Source organism: Microcaecilia unicolor, chromosome 13 (assembly GCF_901765095.1).
Source record: "Microcaecilia unicolor chromosome 13, aMicUni1.1, whole genome shotgun sequence".
NCBI lineage: Eukaryota > Metazoa > Chordata > Amphibia > Gymnophiona > Siphonopidae > Microcaecilia > Microcaecilia unicolor.
Genome location: NC_044043.1, coordinates 40,341,838 through 40,362,785, shown reverse-complemented (window position 1 = coordinate 40,362,785; position 20,948 = coordinate 40,341,838). Strand labels below are relative to the sequence as shown.

The window sequence follows — 20,948 nt, the reverse complement described above, 5'->3', positions numbered from 1 at the left end:
GGCCAGACTGTTGTTTACGCCTGCCAGATATGTGGCTTGGAGTACCATGCCTTGACGGCGAGCCCAGAGCCACATGCTGACGGCTTCCTGACACAGGGGGCGAGATCCGGTGCCCCCCCTGCTTGTTGACATAATACATGGCAACCTGGTTGTCTGTCTGAATTTGGATAATTTGGTGGGACAGCCGATCTCTGAAAGCCTTCAGAGCGTTCCAGATCGCTCGTAACTCCAGAAGATTGATCTGCAGATCGCGTTCCTGGAGGGACCAGCTTCCTTGGGTGTGAAGCCCATCGACGTGAGCTCCCCACCCCAGGAGAGACGCATCCGTGGTCAGCACTTTTTGTGGCTGAGGAATTTGGAAAGGACGTCCCAGAGTCAAACTGGACCAAATCGTCCACCAATACAGGGATTTGAGAAAACCCGTGGACAGGTGGATCACGTCTTCTAGATCCCCAGCAGCCTGAAACCACTGGGAAGCTAGGGTCCATTGAGCAGATCTCATGTGAAGGCGGGCCATGGGAGTCACATGAACTGTGGAGGCCATGTGGCCCAGCAATCTCAACATCTGCCGAGCTGTGATCTGCTGGGACGCTCGCACCCGCGAGATGAGGGACAACAAGTTGTTGGCTCTCGTCTCTGGGAGATAGGCGCGAGCCATCCGAGAATCCAGCAGAGCTCCTATGAATTTGAGGTTCTGCACTGGGAGAAGATGGGACTTTGGATAATTTATCACAAACCCCAGTAGCTCCAGGAGGCGAATAGTCATCTGCATGGACTGCAGAGCTCCTGCCTCGGATGTGTTCTTCACCAGCCAATCGTCGAGATATGGAAACACGTGTACCCCCAGTCTGCGAAGTGCCGCTGCTACTACAGCCAAGCACTTCGTGAACACTCCGGCCCAGAGGCGAGCCCAAAGGGTAGCACACAGTACTGGAAGTGACGTGTGCCCAGCTGAAATCGCAGATACTGTCTGTGAGCTGGCAGTATCAGGATGTGAGTGTAGGCGTCCTTCAAGTCCAGAGAGCATAGCCAATCGTTTTCCTGAATCATGGGAAGAAGGGTGCCCAGGGAAAGCATCCTGAACTTTTCTTTGACCAGATATTTGTTCAGGGCCCTTAGGTCTAGGATGGGACGCATCCCCCCTGTTTTCTTTTCCACAAGGAAGTACCTGGAATAGAATCCCAGCCCTTCTTGCCCGGATGGCACGGGCTCGACCGCATTGGCGCTGAGAAGGGCGGAGAGTTCCTCTGCAAGTACCTGCTTGTGTTGGAAGCTGTAAGACTGAGCTCCCGGTGGACAATTTGGAGGTTTTGAGGCCAAATTGAGGGTGTATCCTTGCCGGACTATTTGGAGAACCCACTGATCGGAGGTTATGAGAGGCCACCTTAGGTGAAAAGCTTTCAACCTCCCTCCGACTGGCAGGTTGCCCGGCACTGACACTTGGATGCCGGCTATGCTCTGCTGGAGCCAGTCAAAAGCTCGTCCCTTGCTTTTGCTGGGGAGCCGAGGGGCCTTGCTGAGGCGCACGCTGCTGACGAGAGCGAGCGCGCTGGGGCTTAGCCTGGGCCGCAGGCTGTCGAGAAGGAGGATTGTACCTACGCTTGCCAGAAGAGTAGGGAACAGTCTTCCTTCCCCAAAAAAATCTTCTACCTGTAGAGGTAGAGGCTGAAGGCTGCCGGCGGGAGAACTTGTCGAATGCGGTGTCCCGCTGGTGGAGCTGCTCTACCACCTGCTCGACTTTTTCTCCAAAAATATTATCCGCACGGCAAGGCGAGTCCGCAATCCGCTGCTGGATTCTATTCTCCAGGTCGGAGGCACGCAGCCATGAGAGTCTGCGCATCACCACACCTTGAGCAGCGGCCCTGGACGCAACATCAAAGGTGTCATACACCCCTCTGGCCAGGAATTTTCTGCACGCCTTCAGCTGCCTGACCACCTCCTGAAATGGCTTGGCTTGCTCAGGGGGGTGCTTGTCCACCAAGCCCGCCAATTGCCGCACATTGTTCCGCATGTGTATGCTCGTGTAGAGCTGGTAGGACTGAATCTTGGCCATGAGCATAGAAGAATGGTAGGCCTTCCTCCCAAAGGAGTCCAAGGTTCTAGAGTCCTTGCCCGGGGGCGCCGAAGCATGCTCCCTAGAACTCTTGGCCTTCTTTAGGGCCAAATCCACAACTCCAGAGTCATGAGGCAACTGAGTGCGCATCAGCTCTGGGTCCCCATGGATCCGGTACTGGGACTCGATCTTCTTGGGAATGTGGGGATTACTTAGAGGCTTGGTCCAGTTCGCCAGCAATGTCTTTTTGAGGACATGATGCATGGGTACTGTGGACGCTTCCTTAGGTGGAGAAGGATAGTCCAGGAGCTCAAACATTTCAGCCCTGGGCTCGTCCTCCACAACCACCGGGAAGGGGATGGCCGTAGACATCTCCCGGACAAAGGAAGCGAAAGACAGGCTCTCAGGAGGAGAAAGCTGCCTTTCAGGAGAGGGAGTGGGATCAGAAGGAAGACCCTCAGACTCCTCGTCAGAGAAATATCTGATGTCCTCTTCCTCTTCCCACGAGGCCTCACCATCGGTGTCAGACACAAGTTCACGGACCTGTGTCTGCAACCGTGCCCGGCTCGACTCCGTGGAACCACGGCCACGGTGGGAGCGTCGTGAGGTAGACTCCCTCGCCCGCACCGGCGAAGCTCCCTCCGCCGACGTGGTCGGGCAGTCTTCCTGGGAGGCTACCGCACTCGGTACCGCAAGCGGCACCGATGTCGGAGACCTCACCCCGGACAATGGGCCAGCCAGCGCCTCGCTCGACGGTACTGGTGGCGCAAGCACCCCCGGTACCGGAGGGGTAGGGCGCAACAGCTCTCCCAGGATCTCTGGGAGAACGGCCCGGAGGCTCTCGTGCAGAGCGGCTGTGGAAAAAGACATGGAAGCCGATGCAGGAGTCGATGTCAGAACCTGTTCCGGGCGTGGAGGCTGTTCCGGGCTGTCCAAAGGGGAGCGCATCGACACCTCTTGAACAGAGGGCGAGCGGTCCTCTCGGTGCCGATGCTTACTGGGTGCCGACTCCCTTGGCGACCCAGAGCTCTCGGTGCCGACACGGGAAGGGGACCGGTGACGATGCGTCTTCGATTTTTTGGAACGAAGCACGTCACCGGAGCTTCCCGGCACCGACGAGGAGGACGTAGAATCCAGCCGTCTCTTCCTCGGGGCCAAGGCCGAAGAAGGTCGGTCTCGGGGGGGGGGCTGTACTGCAGGAGCCCTCAGGGTAGGGGGAGACCCACCCGAAGGCTCACCGCCACCAGCAGGGGAATGGACAGCCCTCACCTGCACTCCAGACGAAGCACCACCGTCCGACGACATCAGCAGACGAGGAGGTCTCGATACCACCGACGCCGACGCAGCCCTCCGATGTCGCCCCAATGCAGAGGGCCGATGCCTCGATGCACTCGATGCAATCGGGCGCGAGGATGAAGGTCCGGGCGCCGACGACGTCGAAGCAGTCGATACTCCCGATGCCGATGCCGACAAAGAGCCCGAGAACAAAACGTTCCACTGGGCTAATCTCGCTACCTGAGTCTGCTTTTGCAAAAGAGAACACAGACTACAGGCCTGAGGGCGGTGCCCAGCCCCCAGACACTGAAGACACGACGCGTGCCTGTCAGTGAGCGAGATTACCCGGGCGCACTGGGTGCACTTCTTGAAGCCGCTGGAAGACTTTGATGTCATGGGCGGAAAAATCGCGCCGGCGAGATCAAAACTCGAAATGGCGAAAATGGCACCACAAAAATAGGGGGAAGAAAAACTTCGACTGAGGCCTAAATAGGGCCTACCCCAACGACGAAAGAAAACTTACCGGGGCAAAACTAGAAGTACGGGAAGGGAGAAAACCATAAAGGTCTCCTTCCGACACCTTTTTTTTTTTTTGTAGAACGAAGTCGATAAACGACGCGCGAGGTCAACTTTGGGGCGCGAACGGCGAAACACGACCGTACCGAGCGCGGACAAAAGAAGACTGGCCGGCACGAGCCGGTTCGGGCGGGAAGACGGCCGCGCATGCGCGGTGCGCATCGGCGCGCGAGGACTAGCAAAGGACTTTGCTAGGAAGTGTTCCGATTGGAGGGGCTGCCATGGACGTCACCCATCAGTGAGAACAAGCAGCCTGCTTGTCCTCGGAGAATTTAATTATTCCAGAATTTATAGCCTACGTAATCCCCTGAAATTCCAAGCAGATTAGTACGAGCACTGCGATACCAGCACTGTCTATTGTGGTCTGTTTAGATGAGAATATGTATTTTTATTGTTGCTGAATTATAGGCACTTTTGATTCACGGTGTTATACTAAAATTTGAGTAAAATCTTGCAAGAACAGATTTTCATTGTGACACACCATTATACTGTGAGCAACTATTCTAGTATTTTGTGTTGCTTAGTTCTTGTATTGTGGGTGTGCTTGTTTTTTGTCCTCACCATGTTTTACTTTCATTATTTTATTTATTGCCTTTTGAAGGAATTCACTCAAGGTGGTGTGCAATAACAATAAATCAAACATGAGCAATAGACAATTACAGCAGTAAAATATTCAAATACAAAAGTATGGCATAGTATGCTACATTACAATGTCAACACAATACATAATGGAACACATAGATAGGTAAGAGAGTAAGAGGAGTTAGAAACTAAGGTGACGGATTTAAAGAAAGGTGCACATGAGGTCAGAGAGATGGATAAATATCGCAGCTAGGGTAGGAGTGGATAAACATCATATCAGTTATATTTCATATTTATTTCACACTCTATTCAATTCATATCCACTTTTTGTTTATCACATCACTTGGACAAGTATCATCATAATTAGGCATACATTTGTTTTCATAAATCTCTGATTGTGTATATTATAATTCATATGTCATTGGAGTTTAATATTTGTTATTTTGGTCAAAGTACAGTTCATAGATTATCTTATTGTAATTTTATGTAGAGTTTTTATTATTGAATGTAGAGTTTGATGTCATTTTTGTTTATATTTTAGACTGACCCCTAAGGCAGGATTGATTTACACCAAAAAACGGCTGTGTTGGGTCATTAATAAAGTGTACTGGTTCCATACTTGAAAGCCCTTTGTGCTTCTTTCTTGACGTATAATCTAAGGGCCTCATTTACTAACAACCAATTAACAAGTGTTAAATTTGTGTTAAATTGCATTATGTACTAACTATCCGTTTAACTCAGATTAACATATGTTAATGTGCATTAAAGCATATTAGCAATTGAAGCCATATTGCTTTTTGATTTGTGTTACAAAGACTCTTTAGCGGTGGAAAATGTTTTGTTTGTGTTTTCTCTTTTATTATGTATGTTTTTTTGAGCTACTGCCTTGGATGAAGATGGTTTAGAAATAAAAATTCTATTTTATATCTTGTTCATTCTAGGCTACTACATGGTTTAGGCTGGTTTTTTTACATCTAACTTGTAAGTTTTATTGTATTTTTATTCTTATCTTTTTTACTTTTATGTTTTTATTTTTTACTAGTAAAAAAGGCCCGTTTCTGACACAAATGAAACGGGCGCTAGCAAGGTTTTCCTCGGAGTGTGTATGTTTGGGAGAGTGTATGTGAGAGTGACTGTTTGAGAGTCAGAGTGAAAGTGTGATTGTGTGAGAGAGAGCGTGAGTCTGGGTGTGAGTGTGTTTGTGAGAGAGTGTGTGTGTGAGAATGAGAGTGTGTGCAAGTGTGTATGTGAGACACAGTGTGAGTGAGAGTGTGTGTGTGTGGGCGAGAGAGAGAGTGTGTGTGAGACACAGATTCTCTGTTTGAGTGAGTGTATGAGACCAAGCGAGTGTGTGAGTGACTGTGTGGCACATAGAGAGTGAATGTGATACAGTGTGAGACAGAGTGTGTGAGAGTGAGAGTCAGAAAGACATTGTATATGAGAGAGAGAGTGTGAGCCGTGCCCTCCCAATCCATGGCCAGCTGTCCCCTGCCCCCTCCATTCATCCTTTTCCAGCAATTCCCCTCTGTCCCTGAGCCCTGCCCTCCCAATCCATGGCCATCCATGTTTGTCTGTCACCTGCCCCCTCCATTCATCCCTATCCAGCATTTCCCCTCTCTGCCTGAGGCCTGCCCTGCAATCCATATCCATCCATGCCCATCTGTCCCCTCCATTCATCCCTATGCAGCAATTCCCCTCTCCCTGAGTCCTGCCCTTCCAATCCATGCCCATCCATGCTCCTCTGTCACCTGGCCCCTCCATTTTTCCCTATCCAGCATTTCCCCTCTCTGCCTGAGGCCTGCTCTGCAATCCATATCCATCCATGCCCATCTGTCCCCTCCATTCATCCCTATCCAGCAATTCCCCTCTCCCTGAGTCCTGCCCTTCCAATCCATGCCCATCCATGCTCCTCTGTCACCTGGTCCCTCCATTTTTCCCTATCCAGCATTTCCCCTCTCTGCCTGAGGCCTGCTCTGCAATCCATATCCATCCATGCCCATCTGTCCCCTCCATTCATCCCTATCCAGCAATTCCCCTCTCCCTGAGTCCTGCCCTTCCAATCCATGCCCATCCATGCTCCTCTGTCACCTGGTCCCTCCATTTTTCCCTATCCAGCATTTCCCCTCTCTGCCTGAGGCCTGCTCTGCAATCCATATCCATCCATGCCCATCTGTCCCCTCCATTCATCCCTATCCAGCAATTCCCCTCTCCCTGAGTCCTGCCCTTGCAATCCATGCCCATCCATGCTCATCTGTCACCTGGCCCCTCCATTTTTCCCTATCCAGCAATTTCCCTCTCTCCCTGAGTCCTGCCCTCCCAATCCATGCCCATCCATGCTCCTCTGTCCCCTGCCGCCTCCATTCATCCTTTTCCAGCAAGTCCCCTCTCGCCCTTCCATGTTCCCCCCCACCCCCTCGCATCCATGCTACGCTCTCTCCCATGTCCCAGCCTGGCCCGCCCTCTTCTCCCCCCCCCCCCCTTCGCATCCATGCATCCTTTTTTTTTTTATTATTCTTTTTAACTTTACCTCCGTGGCGGTTCGTGCAGCGAAGCGTCAGGGAAGGAGGCGGCGCTCCCGACGTCTAGCTTTCCCTTCGCTGTGTTCCGCCTTGTTTTGAAGGCGGAACACAGCGAAGGGAAGGCTAGACGTCGGGAGCGCCGCCTCCTTCCCTGACGTTTTGCTTCCGGATTTGTTTGTTTTGTCGCGAGGGCGGGGCAGAGACGGCAGGCTGAACCCTTCAGCCTCAGCCTGGGAGTGACGTCAGATGGCTTCAAGGCTTCAGGCTTCAAGGCTTCAGGCTTCCGGCTTCAAGTTTCCGGCTTCACAGAACTCAGGCTTCCGGCTTCAAGTTTCCGGCTTCACAGAACGTTGGCTTCAGAACGTTCACGGTGCGTTTTATTATATTAGATGATTTATCACTTCTTTTTACAATGACTAACCAATGTTTTAAATCAGAAGCTTTCGAGGATAAGAGTTGTTTCATCAGAAGTGATGTACTGGACTCTTGTTCTGGAAAGCTTCTGCCGCAATAAATTTGTTTGTAAGATGACACCAGCATCTGTTTTGTTTTTTTTGCTTATACAGACTAACATGGCTACTCCTCTGGAAGGTTTTGTCTGACTGTTATACAAAAGATACTTCTAAAACTTGGAATTTTAAACGTTTGCTAGCCTTATAGGACCATTATCATACCAAACTACTTTGTTTTCTTTTAACTAATTTTATTTAGTCACAAAGGGTCAACGCATACTCTACTTTGCAAATCATCCTGGAACTCTGCCTGGAAGAAAGGAGCTGCGTAAATGCATGTGACTATACATTCAAAATTACCTGCACTGCCACCTTTCTAAAGGTCACAATACAAAAGGCAGCATCCGTCTAGACCATGCTACTTCATCTTATATATTTCAACGATTTTTATTGATGACAAAACAATACAGTAACAGTATACAACCATCTGGCGGTAGCAAAAGTGCATCCACAAAATACATCTGGAATGCTCCTATAATTACATGATGTCATCAAATTATAATTCCCAACACTTTTATGGAGGAAGTAACAAAATATCACCAATTATCAATTATACCAAAATGGAAAATCAAATTTCTAGCGATTACAAAAATGATCCTTTGCTACTTCATCTTAAATAAACTAGGCATTCATGTATGACCCTGGTCTCATTGCCTTGTGCCATATTTTCTCACACAGTTATTTAAAAAGTAACACAGTAAATGACGGCAGTTGTTGTAAACTGCCTAGTTATCCTGTTTTAAGATGTCATGGTGGTATAGTAAATTTTCTAATAAACTAAACTAACAAGCAATAGAAAAAGTGCACTTACTTCAGAAGTACAGGATTGGCTGAGCTGCGAATCAGAATGCTACGAATGTGCTTCTCAAAGGAATCCTGAGATTCAGCCAGGATCCTCAGTGGAGATGCTGTGATGCTACTGTCTGTCTGCTGGGAGCAAAGAAGTGGTGGCGAAGCGGGGCGAATCATAGTTCTTCAGATACAAGAATCACCGCAAAAAAAAAAAAAATCCCAAACATATTACAAACTGCCAAACAGGTAACATTATATTGTCCTAGAAAAACTGTGTAATAATGTTTAAAATAGTTTGCTACTGTTAAACTGTGAACATACCTTGTATAAAATTTAATACACTCTGCTGAAAAAAGATCAGCCAGATTTATAAAACAACTAACTCAAAAATCAAGTGTTTTGATTTCAGACAGCAAAAAGGGAAAATTAGTTCTTATCTGCTAATTTTCTTTCCTTTAGTCCGAAAGGATCAGTCCAGACTTGTGGGTTATGCCTATCTACCGACAAATAGAGAGAGAGGAAAAAAACATAGCAGAGCTCTGCTTTAAAGGCTACTGTGCAGCTCCTCCCAAGCCAGTATTTTGAAATCTAAGCAGTGAAGTAATGAGGACTTTGTAACTCCTGCCTCCTTATTAAAGTAGGTAAAAATCAACAAGGAAAAAGAAGAAACAGATTAAACCTGAAAGGATTCTTAAAGCAATGCCTACTGAGAAGGGTGGGTTCTGGACTGATCCTTTGGGACTAAAGGAAAGAAAATTAGCAGGTAAGAGCTAATTTTTTCCTTCCATTACGTCCCAAGAATCAGTCCAGACATGGGATGTATAAAAGCAGTCCTCAAATTGGATGGGACAAAAAACCCCACTGAAAACATCAAAACACCAAAGGAAGCTTCTATTCTCGCAACAACATCCAAGCAATAACACAAAAAAAAAGCGTGCTGAGACGATAACATAACTGACTGTAAAATCTCATCAACAGAAATGATTTGCGCTTCCGCCAAAGTAGTAGAAAGCACTCTTGTAGAGTGAGTCTTAATACTCAGAGGCACCCACCAGGATATAGGTAGAAAATATAGTGTCCTTAAGCCAATGGGCAATAGTGGCTTTAGAGGTTTTCATACCCTTCCAAACACATGAAAGAAGAATAAAAAGATGATGTGAACATTAGAAATCATTGGTAACTTCCAGATAACAGAGAAGCACCCAACAAACATCCAGAAACTACTAGGAATCATCCTTGCGAAAGGGAGATAGACAGGTTGAATGAAATGGAAAGAAGAAAATTACCTTGGCCAGAAACAAAGGAACTGTCCTGACTGTAGCTCCGGCTTCTGAAAAACGGAGAAACAGGTCTTTACAAGACAAGGTCTGAAGTTCAGAAACACGCCTAGCTGAAGCCATGGCCACAAGAAACACTGCCTTTAAAGTGAGATCCTTCAGTAGCCTTGTGGAGAAGATCAAAGAGAGATCTTAGAAGAGCCATCAACACTAAATTCAGATTCCATTCCGGGCAAATGGGTCTATGAAGAGGATTCAAGTGATTAACACCCCTAACGAAGGAGGAATTATGAAGGTGTCCTTGAAAAAAGGCAAGAGCAGTAACCTGCACTTTAAAAGAATTAAAAGCTAGCTCTTTTCTAAAACCTTCTTGTAAGAATGCCAGAATCCGCACTAGAGATAAACTAAAAGGAGAAATGTTGCCTTCTGTGCACCAGTGTTCGAAGGTTCTCCACACCGCGTTCTGGGAACCTGTTGATGTCCCACCGGGAACAGCCGTCCAATATAGGTTACTAGCTTGTTCTCTTGAAAATGCTGTATAGCGAAACACAGTTCTGTGTTGGGAACAAGATGAATGGGATCAATTAGAATGCACAGCAAGGATTATAAGGATAACACGGGATTTGTTCATGACATGTTAACGGCACCCAAGCACTGAATCACTGCCAGAAGGTAAGTACAACTAATGACCAATGAACTGATTTATTTGGGTAGAGACTGTGAGAACTGGTACAGCAAATGAAACAACCTAAGAGTTAATATACTAAGGCAGAGAGGCAGGGATCTGGTGCTATGATGTTATAAATTGGAGTGCTCGTAATTAACACCATGACAAAAGGTGGAAGGCACTTTAATACACACTGAGCACAAAAAATAATTTTATATAAAAGTTACATAAAAAGCTATTTATGATTAGACTGGTATAAAGTATAATACAGACAATTACATTTTAACTGCCAGACCCTCAACCATTCTCCTAACATTTGGAGATCCCTTCTCATTGTTTCTACACCCTCCAGGGTATCCACTCTATTGGCTATCTTCGTATCATCCACAAAAAGGCAAACCTTTCCTTCCAACCCTTCAGCAATATCTTCCACAAATATATTAAACAGAATCGTCACCAGCACCGACCCCTGAGGAACTCTACTGCTCACCTTCGAGCGGATTCCATTAAACACCAACCTCTGCCACTTGTCGGTCAACCAGTTTCCTATTCAGTTCATCACTTTTCGTCCAAAGTTCAGCCCTTTCAGCTCATTCATGAGTCTTCTGTAGGAGAACGCATCAAAGGCTTTGCTGAAATCCAAGTAGATTACATCTACCACACATCCTTCATCCAGGTCTTTGGTCACCCAATCAAGAAATCAATAAGATTTGTTTGGCAGGATTTTCCTTTGGTAAAGCCATGTTGCCTTGGGTCCTGTACCCGTTGGCTTCTAGAAAGTTAACTATCCTTTCTTTCAGCAGCGACTCCATTATTTTTCCTACTACCGACCTGAGACTTACTGGTCTGTAGTTTCCCACTTCTTCTCCGTATCCACTTTTGTGAAGAAGGACCACATCCACTTGTCTCCAATCTCACGGAACCTCTCCCATCTCTAAAGATCTATTAAATAAATCTTTAAGAGGTCCCGCCCGGACCTCTCTGAGCTCCCTCAATATCCTGGGATGTATCCCATCTGGCCCCATAGCTTTGTCCACCTTCAGATTCTCCAGCTGTTTATAAACTCTTTCTTCTGTAAACAGCGCAGTATCCACTCCATTCCCAGATATTCCCTCGGCAGCCAACCGCAGTCCTTCTCCAGGATTTTCCTCCGTGAACACCGAAGAGAAGTAATTCTCTTTATTCTCATCACTCTCCACATAGCCATTCTCATTATCTTTCAGTCTTGCAATTCCATTCCTATCTTTTCTCCTTTCTTCAATATATCTGAAAAAGGTCTTCTCACCTCTCTTTACATGTTTAGCCATTTTTAATTCCGCTTGCGCTAGCCGTATTTCCCTCTTCGCTTCAGAAATTTTGGCCCAGTGTCATTGCTGTTTTGGAAAATATTTTGGATGATTCGTATGAGTGGTCATACGGGGTCCTGCTAATGAGCTCAGACACCAATTTAGTTAGACAACGATTCTCCAGCCACCAATGTAAATTTGTCCTGCTAGCTTTAATTCTGGCCAAAAAAGTAATTTTACAGCATTGGGTTGGCCAGCTGACCCCACCTATGGAGCAGTGGTATAACAGTCTGAAACAGATGGCTGAGTGGGAGGGCTAGAGGTTATCTGCTCTGGCCCACCGGGCATCTCAAGAATATGGAGAATTATGGAAGCGCTGTATGAGGCGGTTGCCCAATGCGCCCCATATCTCTGTCCCTGCTTCTACTCTGTCTCTGTTATAGCTCAGTAGCTCCTGGACATGGGATGGGGGGGGGGGGAATAGTTGGGTGGGTGTTAGGAAGGGGACTTTCTGTCCTAGTCTTGTACACAAAACAATGAGTGGTTCAGCAAAGCCTTGTTGTAACAGTCAGTTCTGTAATTCTTGTGACATTTTATCTTGTTTACTTTCTATTTTTTATAATGTTGAATCAATGATCACGCTTTGTTCTATGCTACTTGTTAATAAACAGATTTTCAACAAAAAAAAAAAAAAAGATGAAGGAACGTGAGCAGATGAAGAGGAAATATTTAAAATTTATAGATCCTTAGTGATAAGAGCAATAAGTTCTTCCCTGTGGAAAAGCCTGGCTGCAGTAGGGTCTTCAGCAACATCACCCTCCAGAATAGTGCCAGAAAAGGATTGGCCAGAAGCCACTGAAAGGGCAGGTTCAGAATCACAGCCAGAGGCTACTGAAATTTAATCTATATCCCTCAATTGCTCCACTCTACGTCTCTTAGAAGAGTGATACTCTGAGGGAGTGCTAAGTCACTTGCAGGCTGAAACCTTTTAATCAAGTATGCCCAATGTAACAATAATACAAATTCAGGTGAAAATGGAGCTGCTACAACTCCCTGGTCTATTCTTACGTTCTGAGAGAGGTCTGCAGGAGAAGAAGAAATAGTAGCCACAAAAGGAGAAGAGAAATGTGTTAAGGCAGATAAAATAGCCGCTACTGCCAACACGCAATCTGAAGGGGAAGCAGAGCCCACCAAAACATCCTTTTGCTGCTGTTCATCTCGGAGGTTACTTATGATCTGGGAAGGGAGATCCAGTATGTCAGAAATCTGTGCGCGCGCACACAGTGCATTGATCCAATGCTGTTTGGCGGCTCCCACACCATGAACAGCGCTTTGCTAACTCAGCCGCCATAAAGAGCATGAGAAAGCATTACTCACCCAAACCTCCCCTCTTTGAGCTAAAATTACCATAGCTTCCAAGGCTCACAGGCCCTGTGTAATTGCTGCGGCAAAGCCTGAAAAGTTCCTGCAGACAAAATTGTGTCGGTAAGGCAAGAATCCACTTTAAAAAAAAAATCTTAAGTAGGAAGGAGAACACGGCAGGGGGACAGATGAGATGGAACCTGGCACCCCAGATGTGAATCCACATACTGCTTTAATAGTGCAGCCTTACATCCCTCCACTCAACCGAACCAAGAAGGTAAAATTATGTATAATCATACCTGATAATTTTCTTTCCATTAATCATAGCTGATCAATCCATAGACTGGTGGGTTGTGTCCATCTACCAGCAGGTGGAGATAGAGAGCAAACTTTTGCCTCCCTATATGTGGTCATGTGCTGCCGGAAACTCCTCAGTATGTCGATATCAAAGCTCCATCCGCAGGACTCAGCACTTAGAGAATTACACCCACGAAGGGACACTCTGCCCAGCTCACCACCGCCGAAACGGGGGAGGGGAATTAACCCAGCTCATCCCCACACAAGTGGGGGAGGGGAATCCGTCCAGCTCATCCCCGCGGAGCGGAGGAGGGACACCACACCCGCCGATGCGGGGGGATCTGGCTTATCCTGCAACCGCAACCGCGGGAGGAGCTGACTGACCCTAACACCGCCGAAGCGGGAGGGGTACAAAGCTGCCCTACAGCCGCACGAAGCGGGAGGGAGTGCCGGCAGAATTTTAAGTCTCAATCCAGCCCCGTAAAACGGAGGGGAGAGGAATGCAGCAGCTCACTGTAACACAAACTCGTCTTAACTCTTGAAGAATCCAAGTGAAAAAACTTGAACACGAAGTCTTTCTGAAGTAACTGAAGACTAAACTTGAACCTGAAATGCAACCAGAATAAAAACAGTACAGATATCTGGGAGGGGCTATGGATTGATCAGCTATGATTAATGGAAAGAAAATTATCAGGTATGATTATACATAATTTTACCTTCCATATCATCAAGCTGATCAATCCATAGACTGGTGGGATGTACCGAAGCAGTACTCACCCAGGGCGGGACATTGAAATCCCTGACCTCAACACTGAAGCTCCAAACCGGGCCTCCGCCCGTGCAGCCACAGTCAAACGGTAATGCTTGGAGAATGTATGAGCCGAAGCCCAAGTTGCCGCCTTGCATATCTCTTCCAAGGAGACGGATCCGGCCTCTGCCATCGAGGCCGCCTGAGCTCTCGTGGAGTGAGCCTTCAGCTGGATAGGCGGCACCTTCCCCGCGGCCACATAAGCCGCTGCAACGGCTTCCTTGACCCATCTTGCCACTGTAGGCTTAGCAGCCTGCAGACCCTTACGAGGACCTGCAAACAGGACAAACAGATGATCCGATTTCCGGAAATCATTGGTCACTTCCAAGTATCTGATGATGACTCGTCTCACATCCAGATATTTAAGAGCAGAGTACTCCTCTGGGTAGCCCTCCCTACGAAAGGAAGGGAGACAGAGCTGCTGATTCACATGGAAGCGAGAAACAATCTTGGGCAGGAAGGAAGGCACTGTGCGAATAGTCACTCCTGCCTCAGTGAACTGCAGAAAAGGCTCTCGACATGAGAGCGCCTGGAGCTCGGAAACTCTTCTGGCTGAAGTGATAGCCACCAAAAAGACTGCTTTCAACGTCAGGTCTTTCAGAGATGCCCTCGACAAGGGTTCAAAAGGCGGCTTCTGCAATGCTCTTAGTACCAGGTTGAGATTCCACGCAGGCACCACTGAGTGCAGAGGAGGGCGCAGGTGATTAACTCCCTTGAGAAAGCGCACCACATCTGGCTGCGAAGCCAGGGAAGCACCCTTCAGGCGGCCCCTGAAGCAAGCCAGAGCCGCTACCTGGACTTTAAGGGAACTGAGCGACAGGCCTTTCTCCAGACCTTCTTGCAGGAACGCCAACACTGAAGAAATTGGAGCAGTGAAGGGAGAAAGTGAGCCTGCTTCACACCACGCTGCAAAGATACGCCAAACCCTGGCGTAAGCAGTAGAAGTAGAGCGCTTCCTCGCTCTCAGCATAGTGGCGATGACCTTGTCTGAGAAGCCCTTCTTCCTCAGACGCTGCCGCTCAATAGCCAGGCCGTAAGACCAAAGGGGGAGGGATCCTCCATCACCACGGGACCCTGATGTAACAGGCCCTGCTCCACTGGCAGCCGCAGAGGATCGTCGACTGAGAGCCTGATCAAGTCCGCATACCAGGGACGCCTGGGCCAATCCGGACCCACCAGGATTACCCTGCCGGGATGCTTTGCCACCCGGTCTAGCACCCTGCCCAACATGGGCCAGGGCGGGAACACATAGAGAAGCTCTTGTGTCGGCCACTGTTGGAGAAGAGCATCTACTCCCAGGGATCGAGGGTCCCGTCCTCTGCTGAAAAAGCGCGGCACTTGGCAATTGGCCGATGACGCCATCAGATCTAGGCTCGGCTGGCCCCAGCGCTTCGTGATGTCCAAGAACGCCTGAGCAGATAGCTGCCACTCTCCGGGCTCCAAGGTATGGCGACTGAGAAAGTCCACCTTGACATTCATGACTCCGGCAATGTGGGCCGCTGAAAGCTGCTCCAGGTTCGCTTCCGCCCACTGGCAAAGATTCATAGCCTCCTTGGCTAGAAGGGCGCTCTTGGTACCTCCCTGGCGGTTGACATAGGCCACAGCCGTGGCATTGTCCGACAGGACCCGTACAGGCTTCAACACCAGTACCGGGATGAACTCCAAAAGTGCCAACCGAATGGCTCTGAGTTACAAGAGGTTGATAGACCACTTTGCCTCTGCAGGAGACCAGAGCCCCTGCGCTGTCCTTCCCAAGCAGTGGGCTCCCCAGCCCGACAACGAGGCGTCCGTCGTGACGACAATCCACTCTGGGGTCACCAGAGGCATTCCCGCAGACAACTTGTCTGTCTGTATCCACCAGCTCAGCGCCTTGCGCACTGCTGGGTCCAAGGGAAGGCGCACAGCATAATCCTCCGACATCGGAGTCCAGCGCTGCAGCAAAGAGTGTTGAAGTGGTCTCATATGAGCCCTGGCCCAGGGCACTACTTCCATCGTGGCAGTCATAGAGCCCAACAGCTGCACATAGTCCCAAGCCCGAAGGGGAGAGGCTACTAGGAACTGGTCCACCTGAGCCTGAAGTTTGACAATCCGATTGTCTGGCAGGAACACTCTGCCCACTTGGGTGTCGAATCGAACTCCCAGGTACTCCAGGGACTGAGTCGGGCGCAGCTGGCTCTTCTCCCAGTTGATGATCCATCCCAGGGAGCTCAAAAGAGCAACTACCCGGTCCACAGCTTTGCCGCACTCTGCATAAGAGGGGGCTCGGATCAACCAGTCATCCAGATAAGGATGGACTTGTACCCCTTCCTTTCGTAGGAAGGCCGCGATGACCACCATTACTTTGGAAAAGGTCCGCGGAGCAGTAGCCAACCCGAAAGGGAGGGCTCTGAACTGGAAGTGTCGACCCAGGACTGCAAAACGCAGAAAGCGTTGATGAGGAGGCCAGATGGGAATATGCAGGTACGCTTCCTTGATGTCCAAGGATGCCAGGAACTCTCCTGCCTTCACTGCCGCTATAACAGAGCGGAGAGTCTCCATGCGAAAGTGCCGCACTTTCAAGGCCCGATTGACCCCTTTGAGGTCGAGGATAGGCCGGACAGAACCTCCTTTCTTTGGTACCACAAAGTAAATGGAGTAACGTCCCTTGCCAAGCTGACTTTCTGGCACTGGAACGACCGCGCCCAGGCGGATCAGATTGTCCAAGGTCTGCTGCACTGCCACAGCTTTGACCGGAGACTTGCAGGGAGAGAGTACAAACCCGTCTTTTAAGGGCTGGCAGAACTCTAGTTTGTAGCCGTCTCTGATGACTTCCAGCACCCACGCGTCTGAAGTTATTGTGGTCCACTCGCCCAGAAACGAGGACAGCCGTCCTCCAATCTGCACTGGGGCGTGGACCAAGACCCCGACATTGGGTACGAGACCCTGGGGGAGGACCGGAGGGAGCACCTCCGGGACGGCGGTCTCTGCGAAAGGAATGCTGCTTGGGGGAGAAATTCCTCTTGAAGGAAGAGGGGGCAGAGGAACCCGACTTGCCCGGGCGGTACCGACGGGCTTCCTGCAACCGTCCTCTGGAGGTACCGGGACGAGTACTAGCCCGAGCCCTGACCTCTGGTAATTTCTTGCCCTTAGACGTGCCGAGATCGGTCACGATTTTGTCCAGCTCGACCCCAAAGAGCAGCTTGCCTTTAAAAGGCAACCTAGCCAGGCGGGATTTAGAGGCGTGGTCAGCAGACCAATGTTTCAGCCAAAGCCACCGCCGCGCAGAGATTGTCTGAGCCATGCCTTTCGCTGAGGCCCTCAAGACATCATACAGCAAGTCTGCCAAATAGGCTAAGCCCGATTCCAGGGTCGGCCAATCAGCCCTCAAGGAATGATCCGAGGGGGAAGCCCGCTGCACCATAGTCAGGCACGCCCTGGCCACATAGGAGCCGCAAACTGAGGCCTGCAAACTTAAAGCAGCCGCCTCAAAGGACGACCTTAAGGCCGCCTCCAATCTTCTGTCTTGGGCGTCCTTTAGGGCCGTGCCACCTTCCACCGGCAACGCCGTTTTCTTAGTCACCGCAGTGATTAAAGAATCCACGGTAGGCCACAGATAGGCCTCACGTTCACTCACAGCCAAAGGATAGAGGCGGGACATAGCCCTAGCCACTTTAAGGCTCGCTTCTGGGACATCCCATTGAGCCGAAATTAAGGTGTGCATGGCATCATGCACGTGGAAGGTTCTAGGCGGGCGCTTCGACCCCAGCATAATGGCAGAGCCAACAGGGGCTGAGGGAGAGACGTCCTCCGGAGAGGAAATCTTCAAAGTGCCCATGGCCTGTAACAACAGGTTGGGCAAATCCTCTGGGCTAAAAAGCCGCGCTGCAGAGGGGTCATCCGCTCCATCCGAGCGGGGATCCGTCTCCTCCAAGGAATCCGCAAAGGACTGTTGGGAGACCTCAGACACGCTGCCCTCATCTACATCGGAGGAGACAAATTCCTCCAAGGCCTGGGAATCAACCCGAGGGCGTTTACCTCTGGGAACCTCAACCTCTTTACCAGACGAGGGAGCAGGGGCAGCGTTGTGCATGAGGAAGGCCTGATGCAGCAGCAAAACAAACTCGGGGGAGAAACCCCCCAGACTGTGCACTTCCGCAGCCTGGGCAACAGCCCTAGACGCACCCTCAACCGGCGCTCGCAATAGCGGGGGAGAGACATGCTGCGCATCCAAAATGGCGTCCGGCGCGAAACTCCGCGAAGGAGCCGCGCGGGAAGAACGGCTCTTAACTTTAGCCGCTTCTGTGCCGTCGCCCAAATTAAGGGCGTTCATGGCATTAATGTCTCCAACCTCAAGGGCGGCCCAAGAAGAAGCCGTCCGAGCCGCGTGGCCGGCCAAGATGGCGGAGGCGAGGAGCGGGGGATGGGCGTTTATGGCGGGAAAAACCGCCACGCCGGAGGAAGGACCGGGACATTCATCGGTCACGAAACTGTCACCCAACAAGGGCGAATCAGGCTTTAAGACCCCCGCATCCCCTCTAGAAGCGCTCAAGCGACCCGGGGAGCGACCCTTTGCGCCCTCGCCCTCCGACGCCATATGCCACGAGGAGAAGAATCGGGGAACCCCCTGCCCGCTATAAAAAGGTAAAAATTACCTGCTGTCCGCTCCGAGTTGTAACGACCTGGTGTCCCAGTGAGTAGCTGCAATAGACGCTTAAATAAACGTCGAAATAAACGCCTTTAAGGACGTTCAAAATTTTTTTTTTTTTTTTTTAAATGGAGCCAGCGGGAGGGGGGAGAAAAGGAGGGACCTGGCACCACCAGGTTTGCACTTGCTCAAAAGAGCCCTCAACCCCAGGCACTCAACAAAACCTAAAAATTAGGCTTGGAGGCCTAGCCAGAGCTGCTGCTGTGTGTGACCACCACCTGCTGAGATAGAGAACATACTGAGGAGTTTCCGGCAGCACATGACCACATATAGGGAGGCAAAAGTTTGCTCTCTATCTCCACCTGCTGGTAGATGGACACAACCCACCAGTCTATGGATTGATCAGCTTGATGATATGGAAATAGCAGTTCAGGAGCCCTCAACAAGTTTCAGTCACAGAGCTGCACAAGTAGGCATCTATTACATGCTAGAGATAGAACATACTGATTGAGAGCAGCTGCACATTAGCCTTTAAGACAGAGCTCTGACATACTCTATCTCCATCTGCTGGTAGACAGGCATAACACACAAGTCTGAACTGATCCTTGGGATGTAATGGTACTGATCATTCAAATGCCTTTGCTGCAAAGAAGACTGCCCAACGGCAAGGCCACATTAGCAATGCTCAGTATCATTACCCTGAAATACTACAACATGCATGAAATACGAAAAGATTTGGCCCCAAAACATTTTTCAGCACATCAACACACCAGGGGCACATGGCATGTGTCATATTATGTAACAGTCAGCACAATGTGATTTTGTAAACCTATGGCACCACATGGAACAGCAAAATATAGACAACCAGTGATTTTATAAAGGACGCAATATGTTTACACTGCAAAACATAGATTAGTGTGTTTGGAAAGGTAAAATTATGTATCATACCTGATAATTTTCTTTCCATTAATCATAGCTGATCAATCCATAGACTGGTGGGTTGTGTCCATCTACCAGCAGGTGGAGATAGAGAGCAAACTTTTGCCTCCCTATATGTGGTCATGTGCTGCCGGAAACTCCTCAGTATGTCGATATCAAAGCTCCATCCGCAGGACTCAGCACTTAGAGAATTACACCCACAAAGGGACACACTGCCCAGCTCACCACCGCCGAAACGGGGGAGGGGAATTAACCCAGCTCATCCCCACACAAGTGGGGGAGGGGAATCCGTCCAGCTCATCCCCGCGGAGCGGGGGAGGGACACCACCCCGCCAATGCGGGGGGATCTGGCTTATCCTGCAACCGCAACCGCGGGAGGAGCTGACTGACCCTAACACCGCCGAAGCGGGAGGGGTACAAAGCTGCCCTACAGCCGCACGAAGCGGGAGGGAGTGCCGGCAGAATTTAAGTCTCAATCCAGCCCCGTAAAACGGAGGGGAGAGGAATGCAGCAGCTCACTGTAACACAAACTCGTCTCAACTCTTGAAGAATCCAAGTGAAAAAACTTGAACACGAAGTCCTCCTGAACAGGAACTGAAGACTAAACTTGAACCTAAAATTCAACCGGAATATAAACAGTACAGATATCTGGGAGGGGCTATGGATTGATCAGCTATGATTAATGGAAAGAAAATTATCAGGTATGATACATAATTTTACCTTCCATATCATCAAGCTGATCAATCCATAGACTGGTGGGATGTACCGAAGCAGTACTCACCCAGGGCGGGACATAGAAATCCCTGACCGCAACACTGAAGCTCCAAACCGGGCCTCCGCCCGAGCAGCCACAGTCAAGCGGTAATGCTTGGAGAATGTATGGGCCGAAGCCCAAGTTGCCGCCTTGCATATCTCTGCCAAGGAGATGGACCCGGCCTCTGCCATCGAGGCCGCCTGAGCTCTAGTGGAATGAGCCTTCAGCTGGATAGGCGGCACCTTCCCCGCGGCCACATAAGCCGCTGCAATGGCTTCCTTGACCCATCTTGCCACTGTAGGCTTAGCAGCCTGCAGACCCTTACGAGGACCTGCAAACAGGACAAACAGATGATCCGATTTCCGGAAATCATTGGTCACTTCCAAGTATCTGATGATAACTCGTCTCACATCCAGATATTTGAGAGCAGAGTATTCCTCTGGGTAGTCCTCCCTACGAAAGGAAGGGAGACAGAGCTGCTGATTCATATGGAAGCGAGAAACAATCTTGGGCAGGAAGGAAGGCACTGTGCGAATAGTCACTTCTGCCTCAGTGAACTGCAGAAAAGGCTCTCGACATGAGAGTGCCTGGAGCTCGGAAACTCTTCTGGCTGAAGTGATAGCCA

The 20,948-nt window shown here is 49.6% G+C and overlaps 1 protein-coding gene across 1 annotated transcript in view; it reads right to left on the bottom strand.

Annotated features, from left to right (window-relative positions):
• NUP88 (nucleoporin 88) overlaps positions 1–20,948 on the bottom strand; it is an 88,837-nt gene that overhangs the window by 19,932 nt on the left and 47,957 nt on the right. The window contains exon 11 of the mRNA XM_030222558.1: positions 8,329–8,490. Coding sequence (XP_030078418.1) covers positions 8,329–8,490 — 162 coding nt within the window. The remainder of the gene's footprint in view (positions 1–8,328; positions 8,491–20,948) is intronic.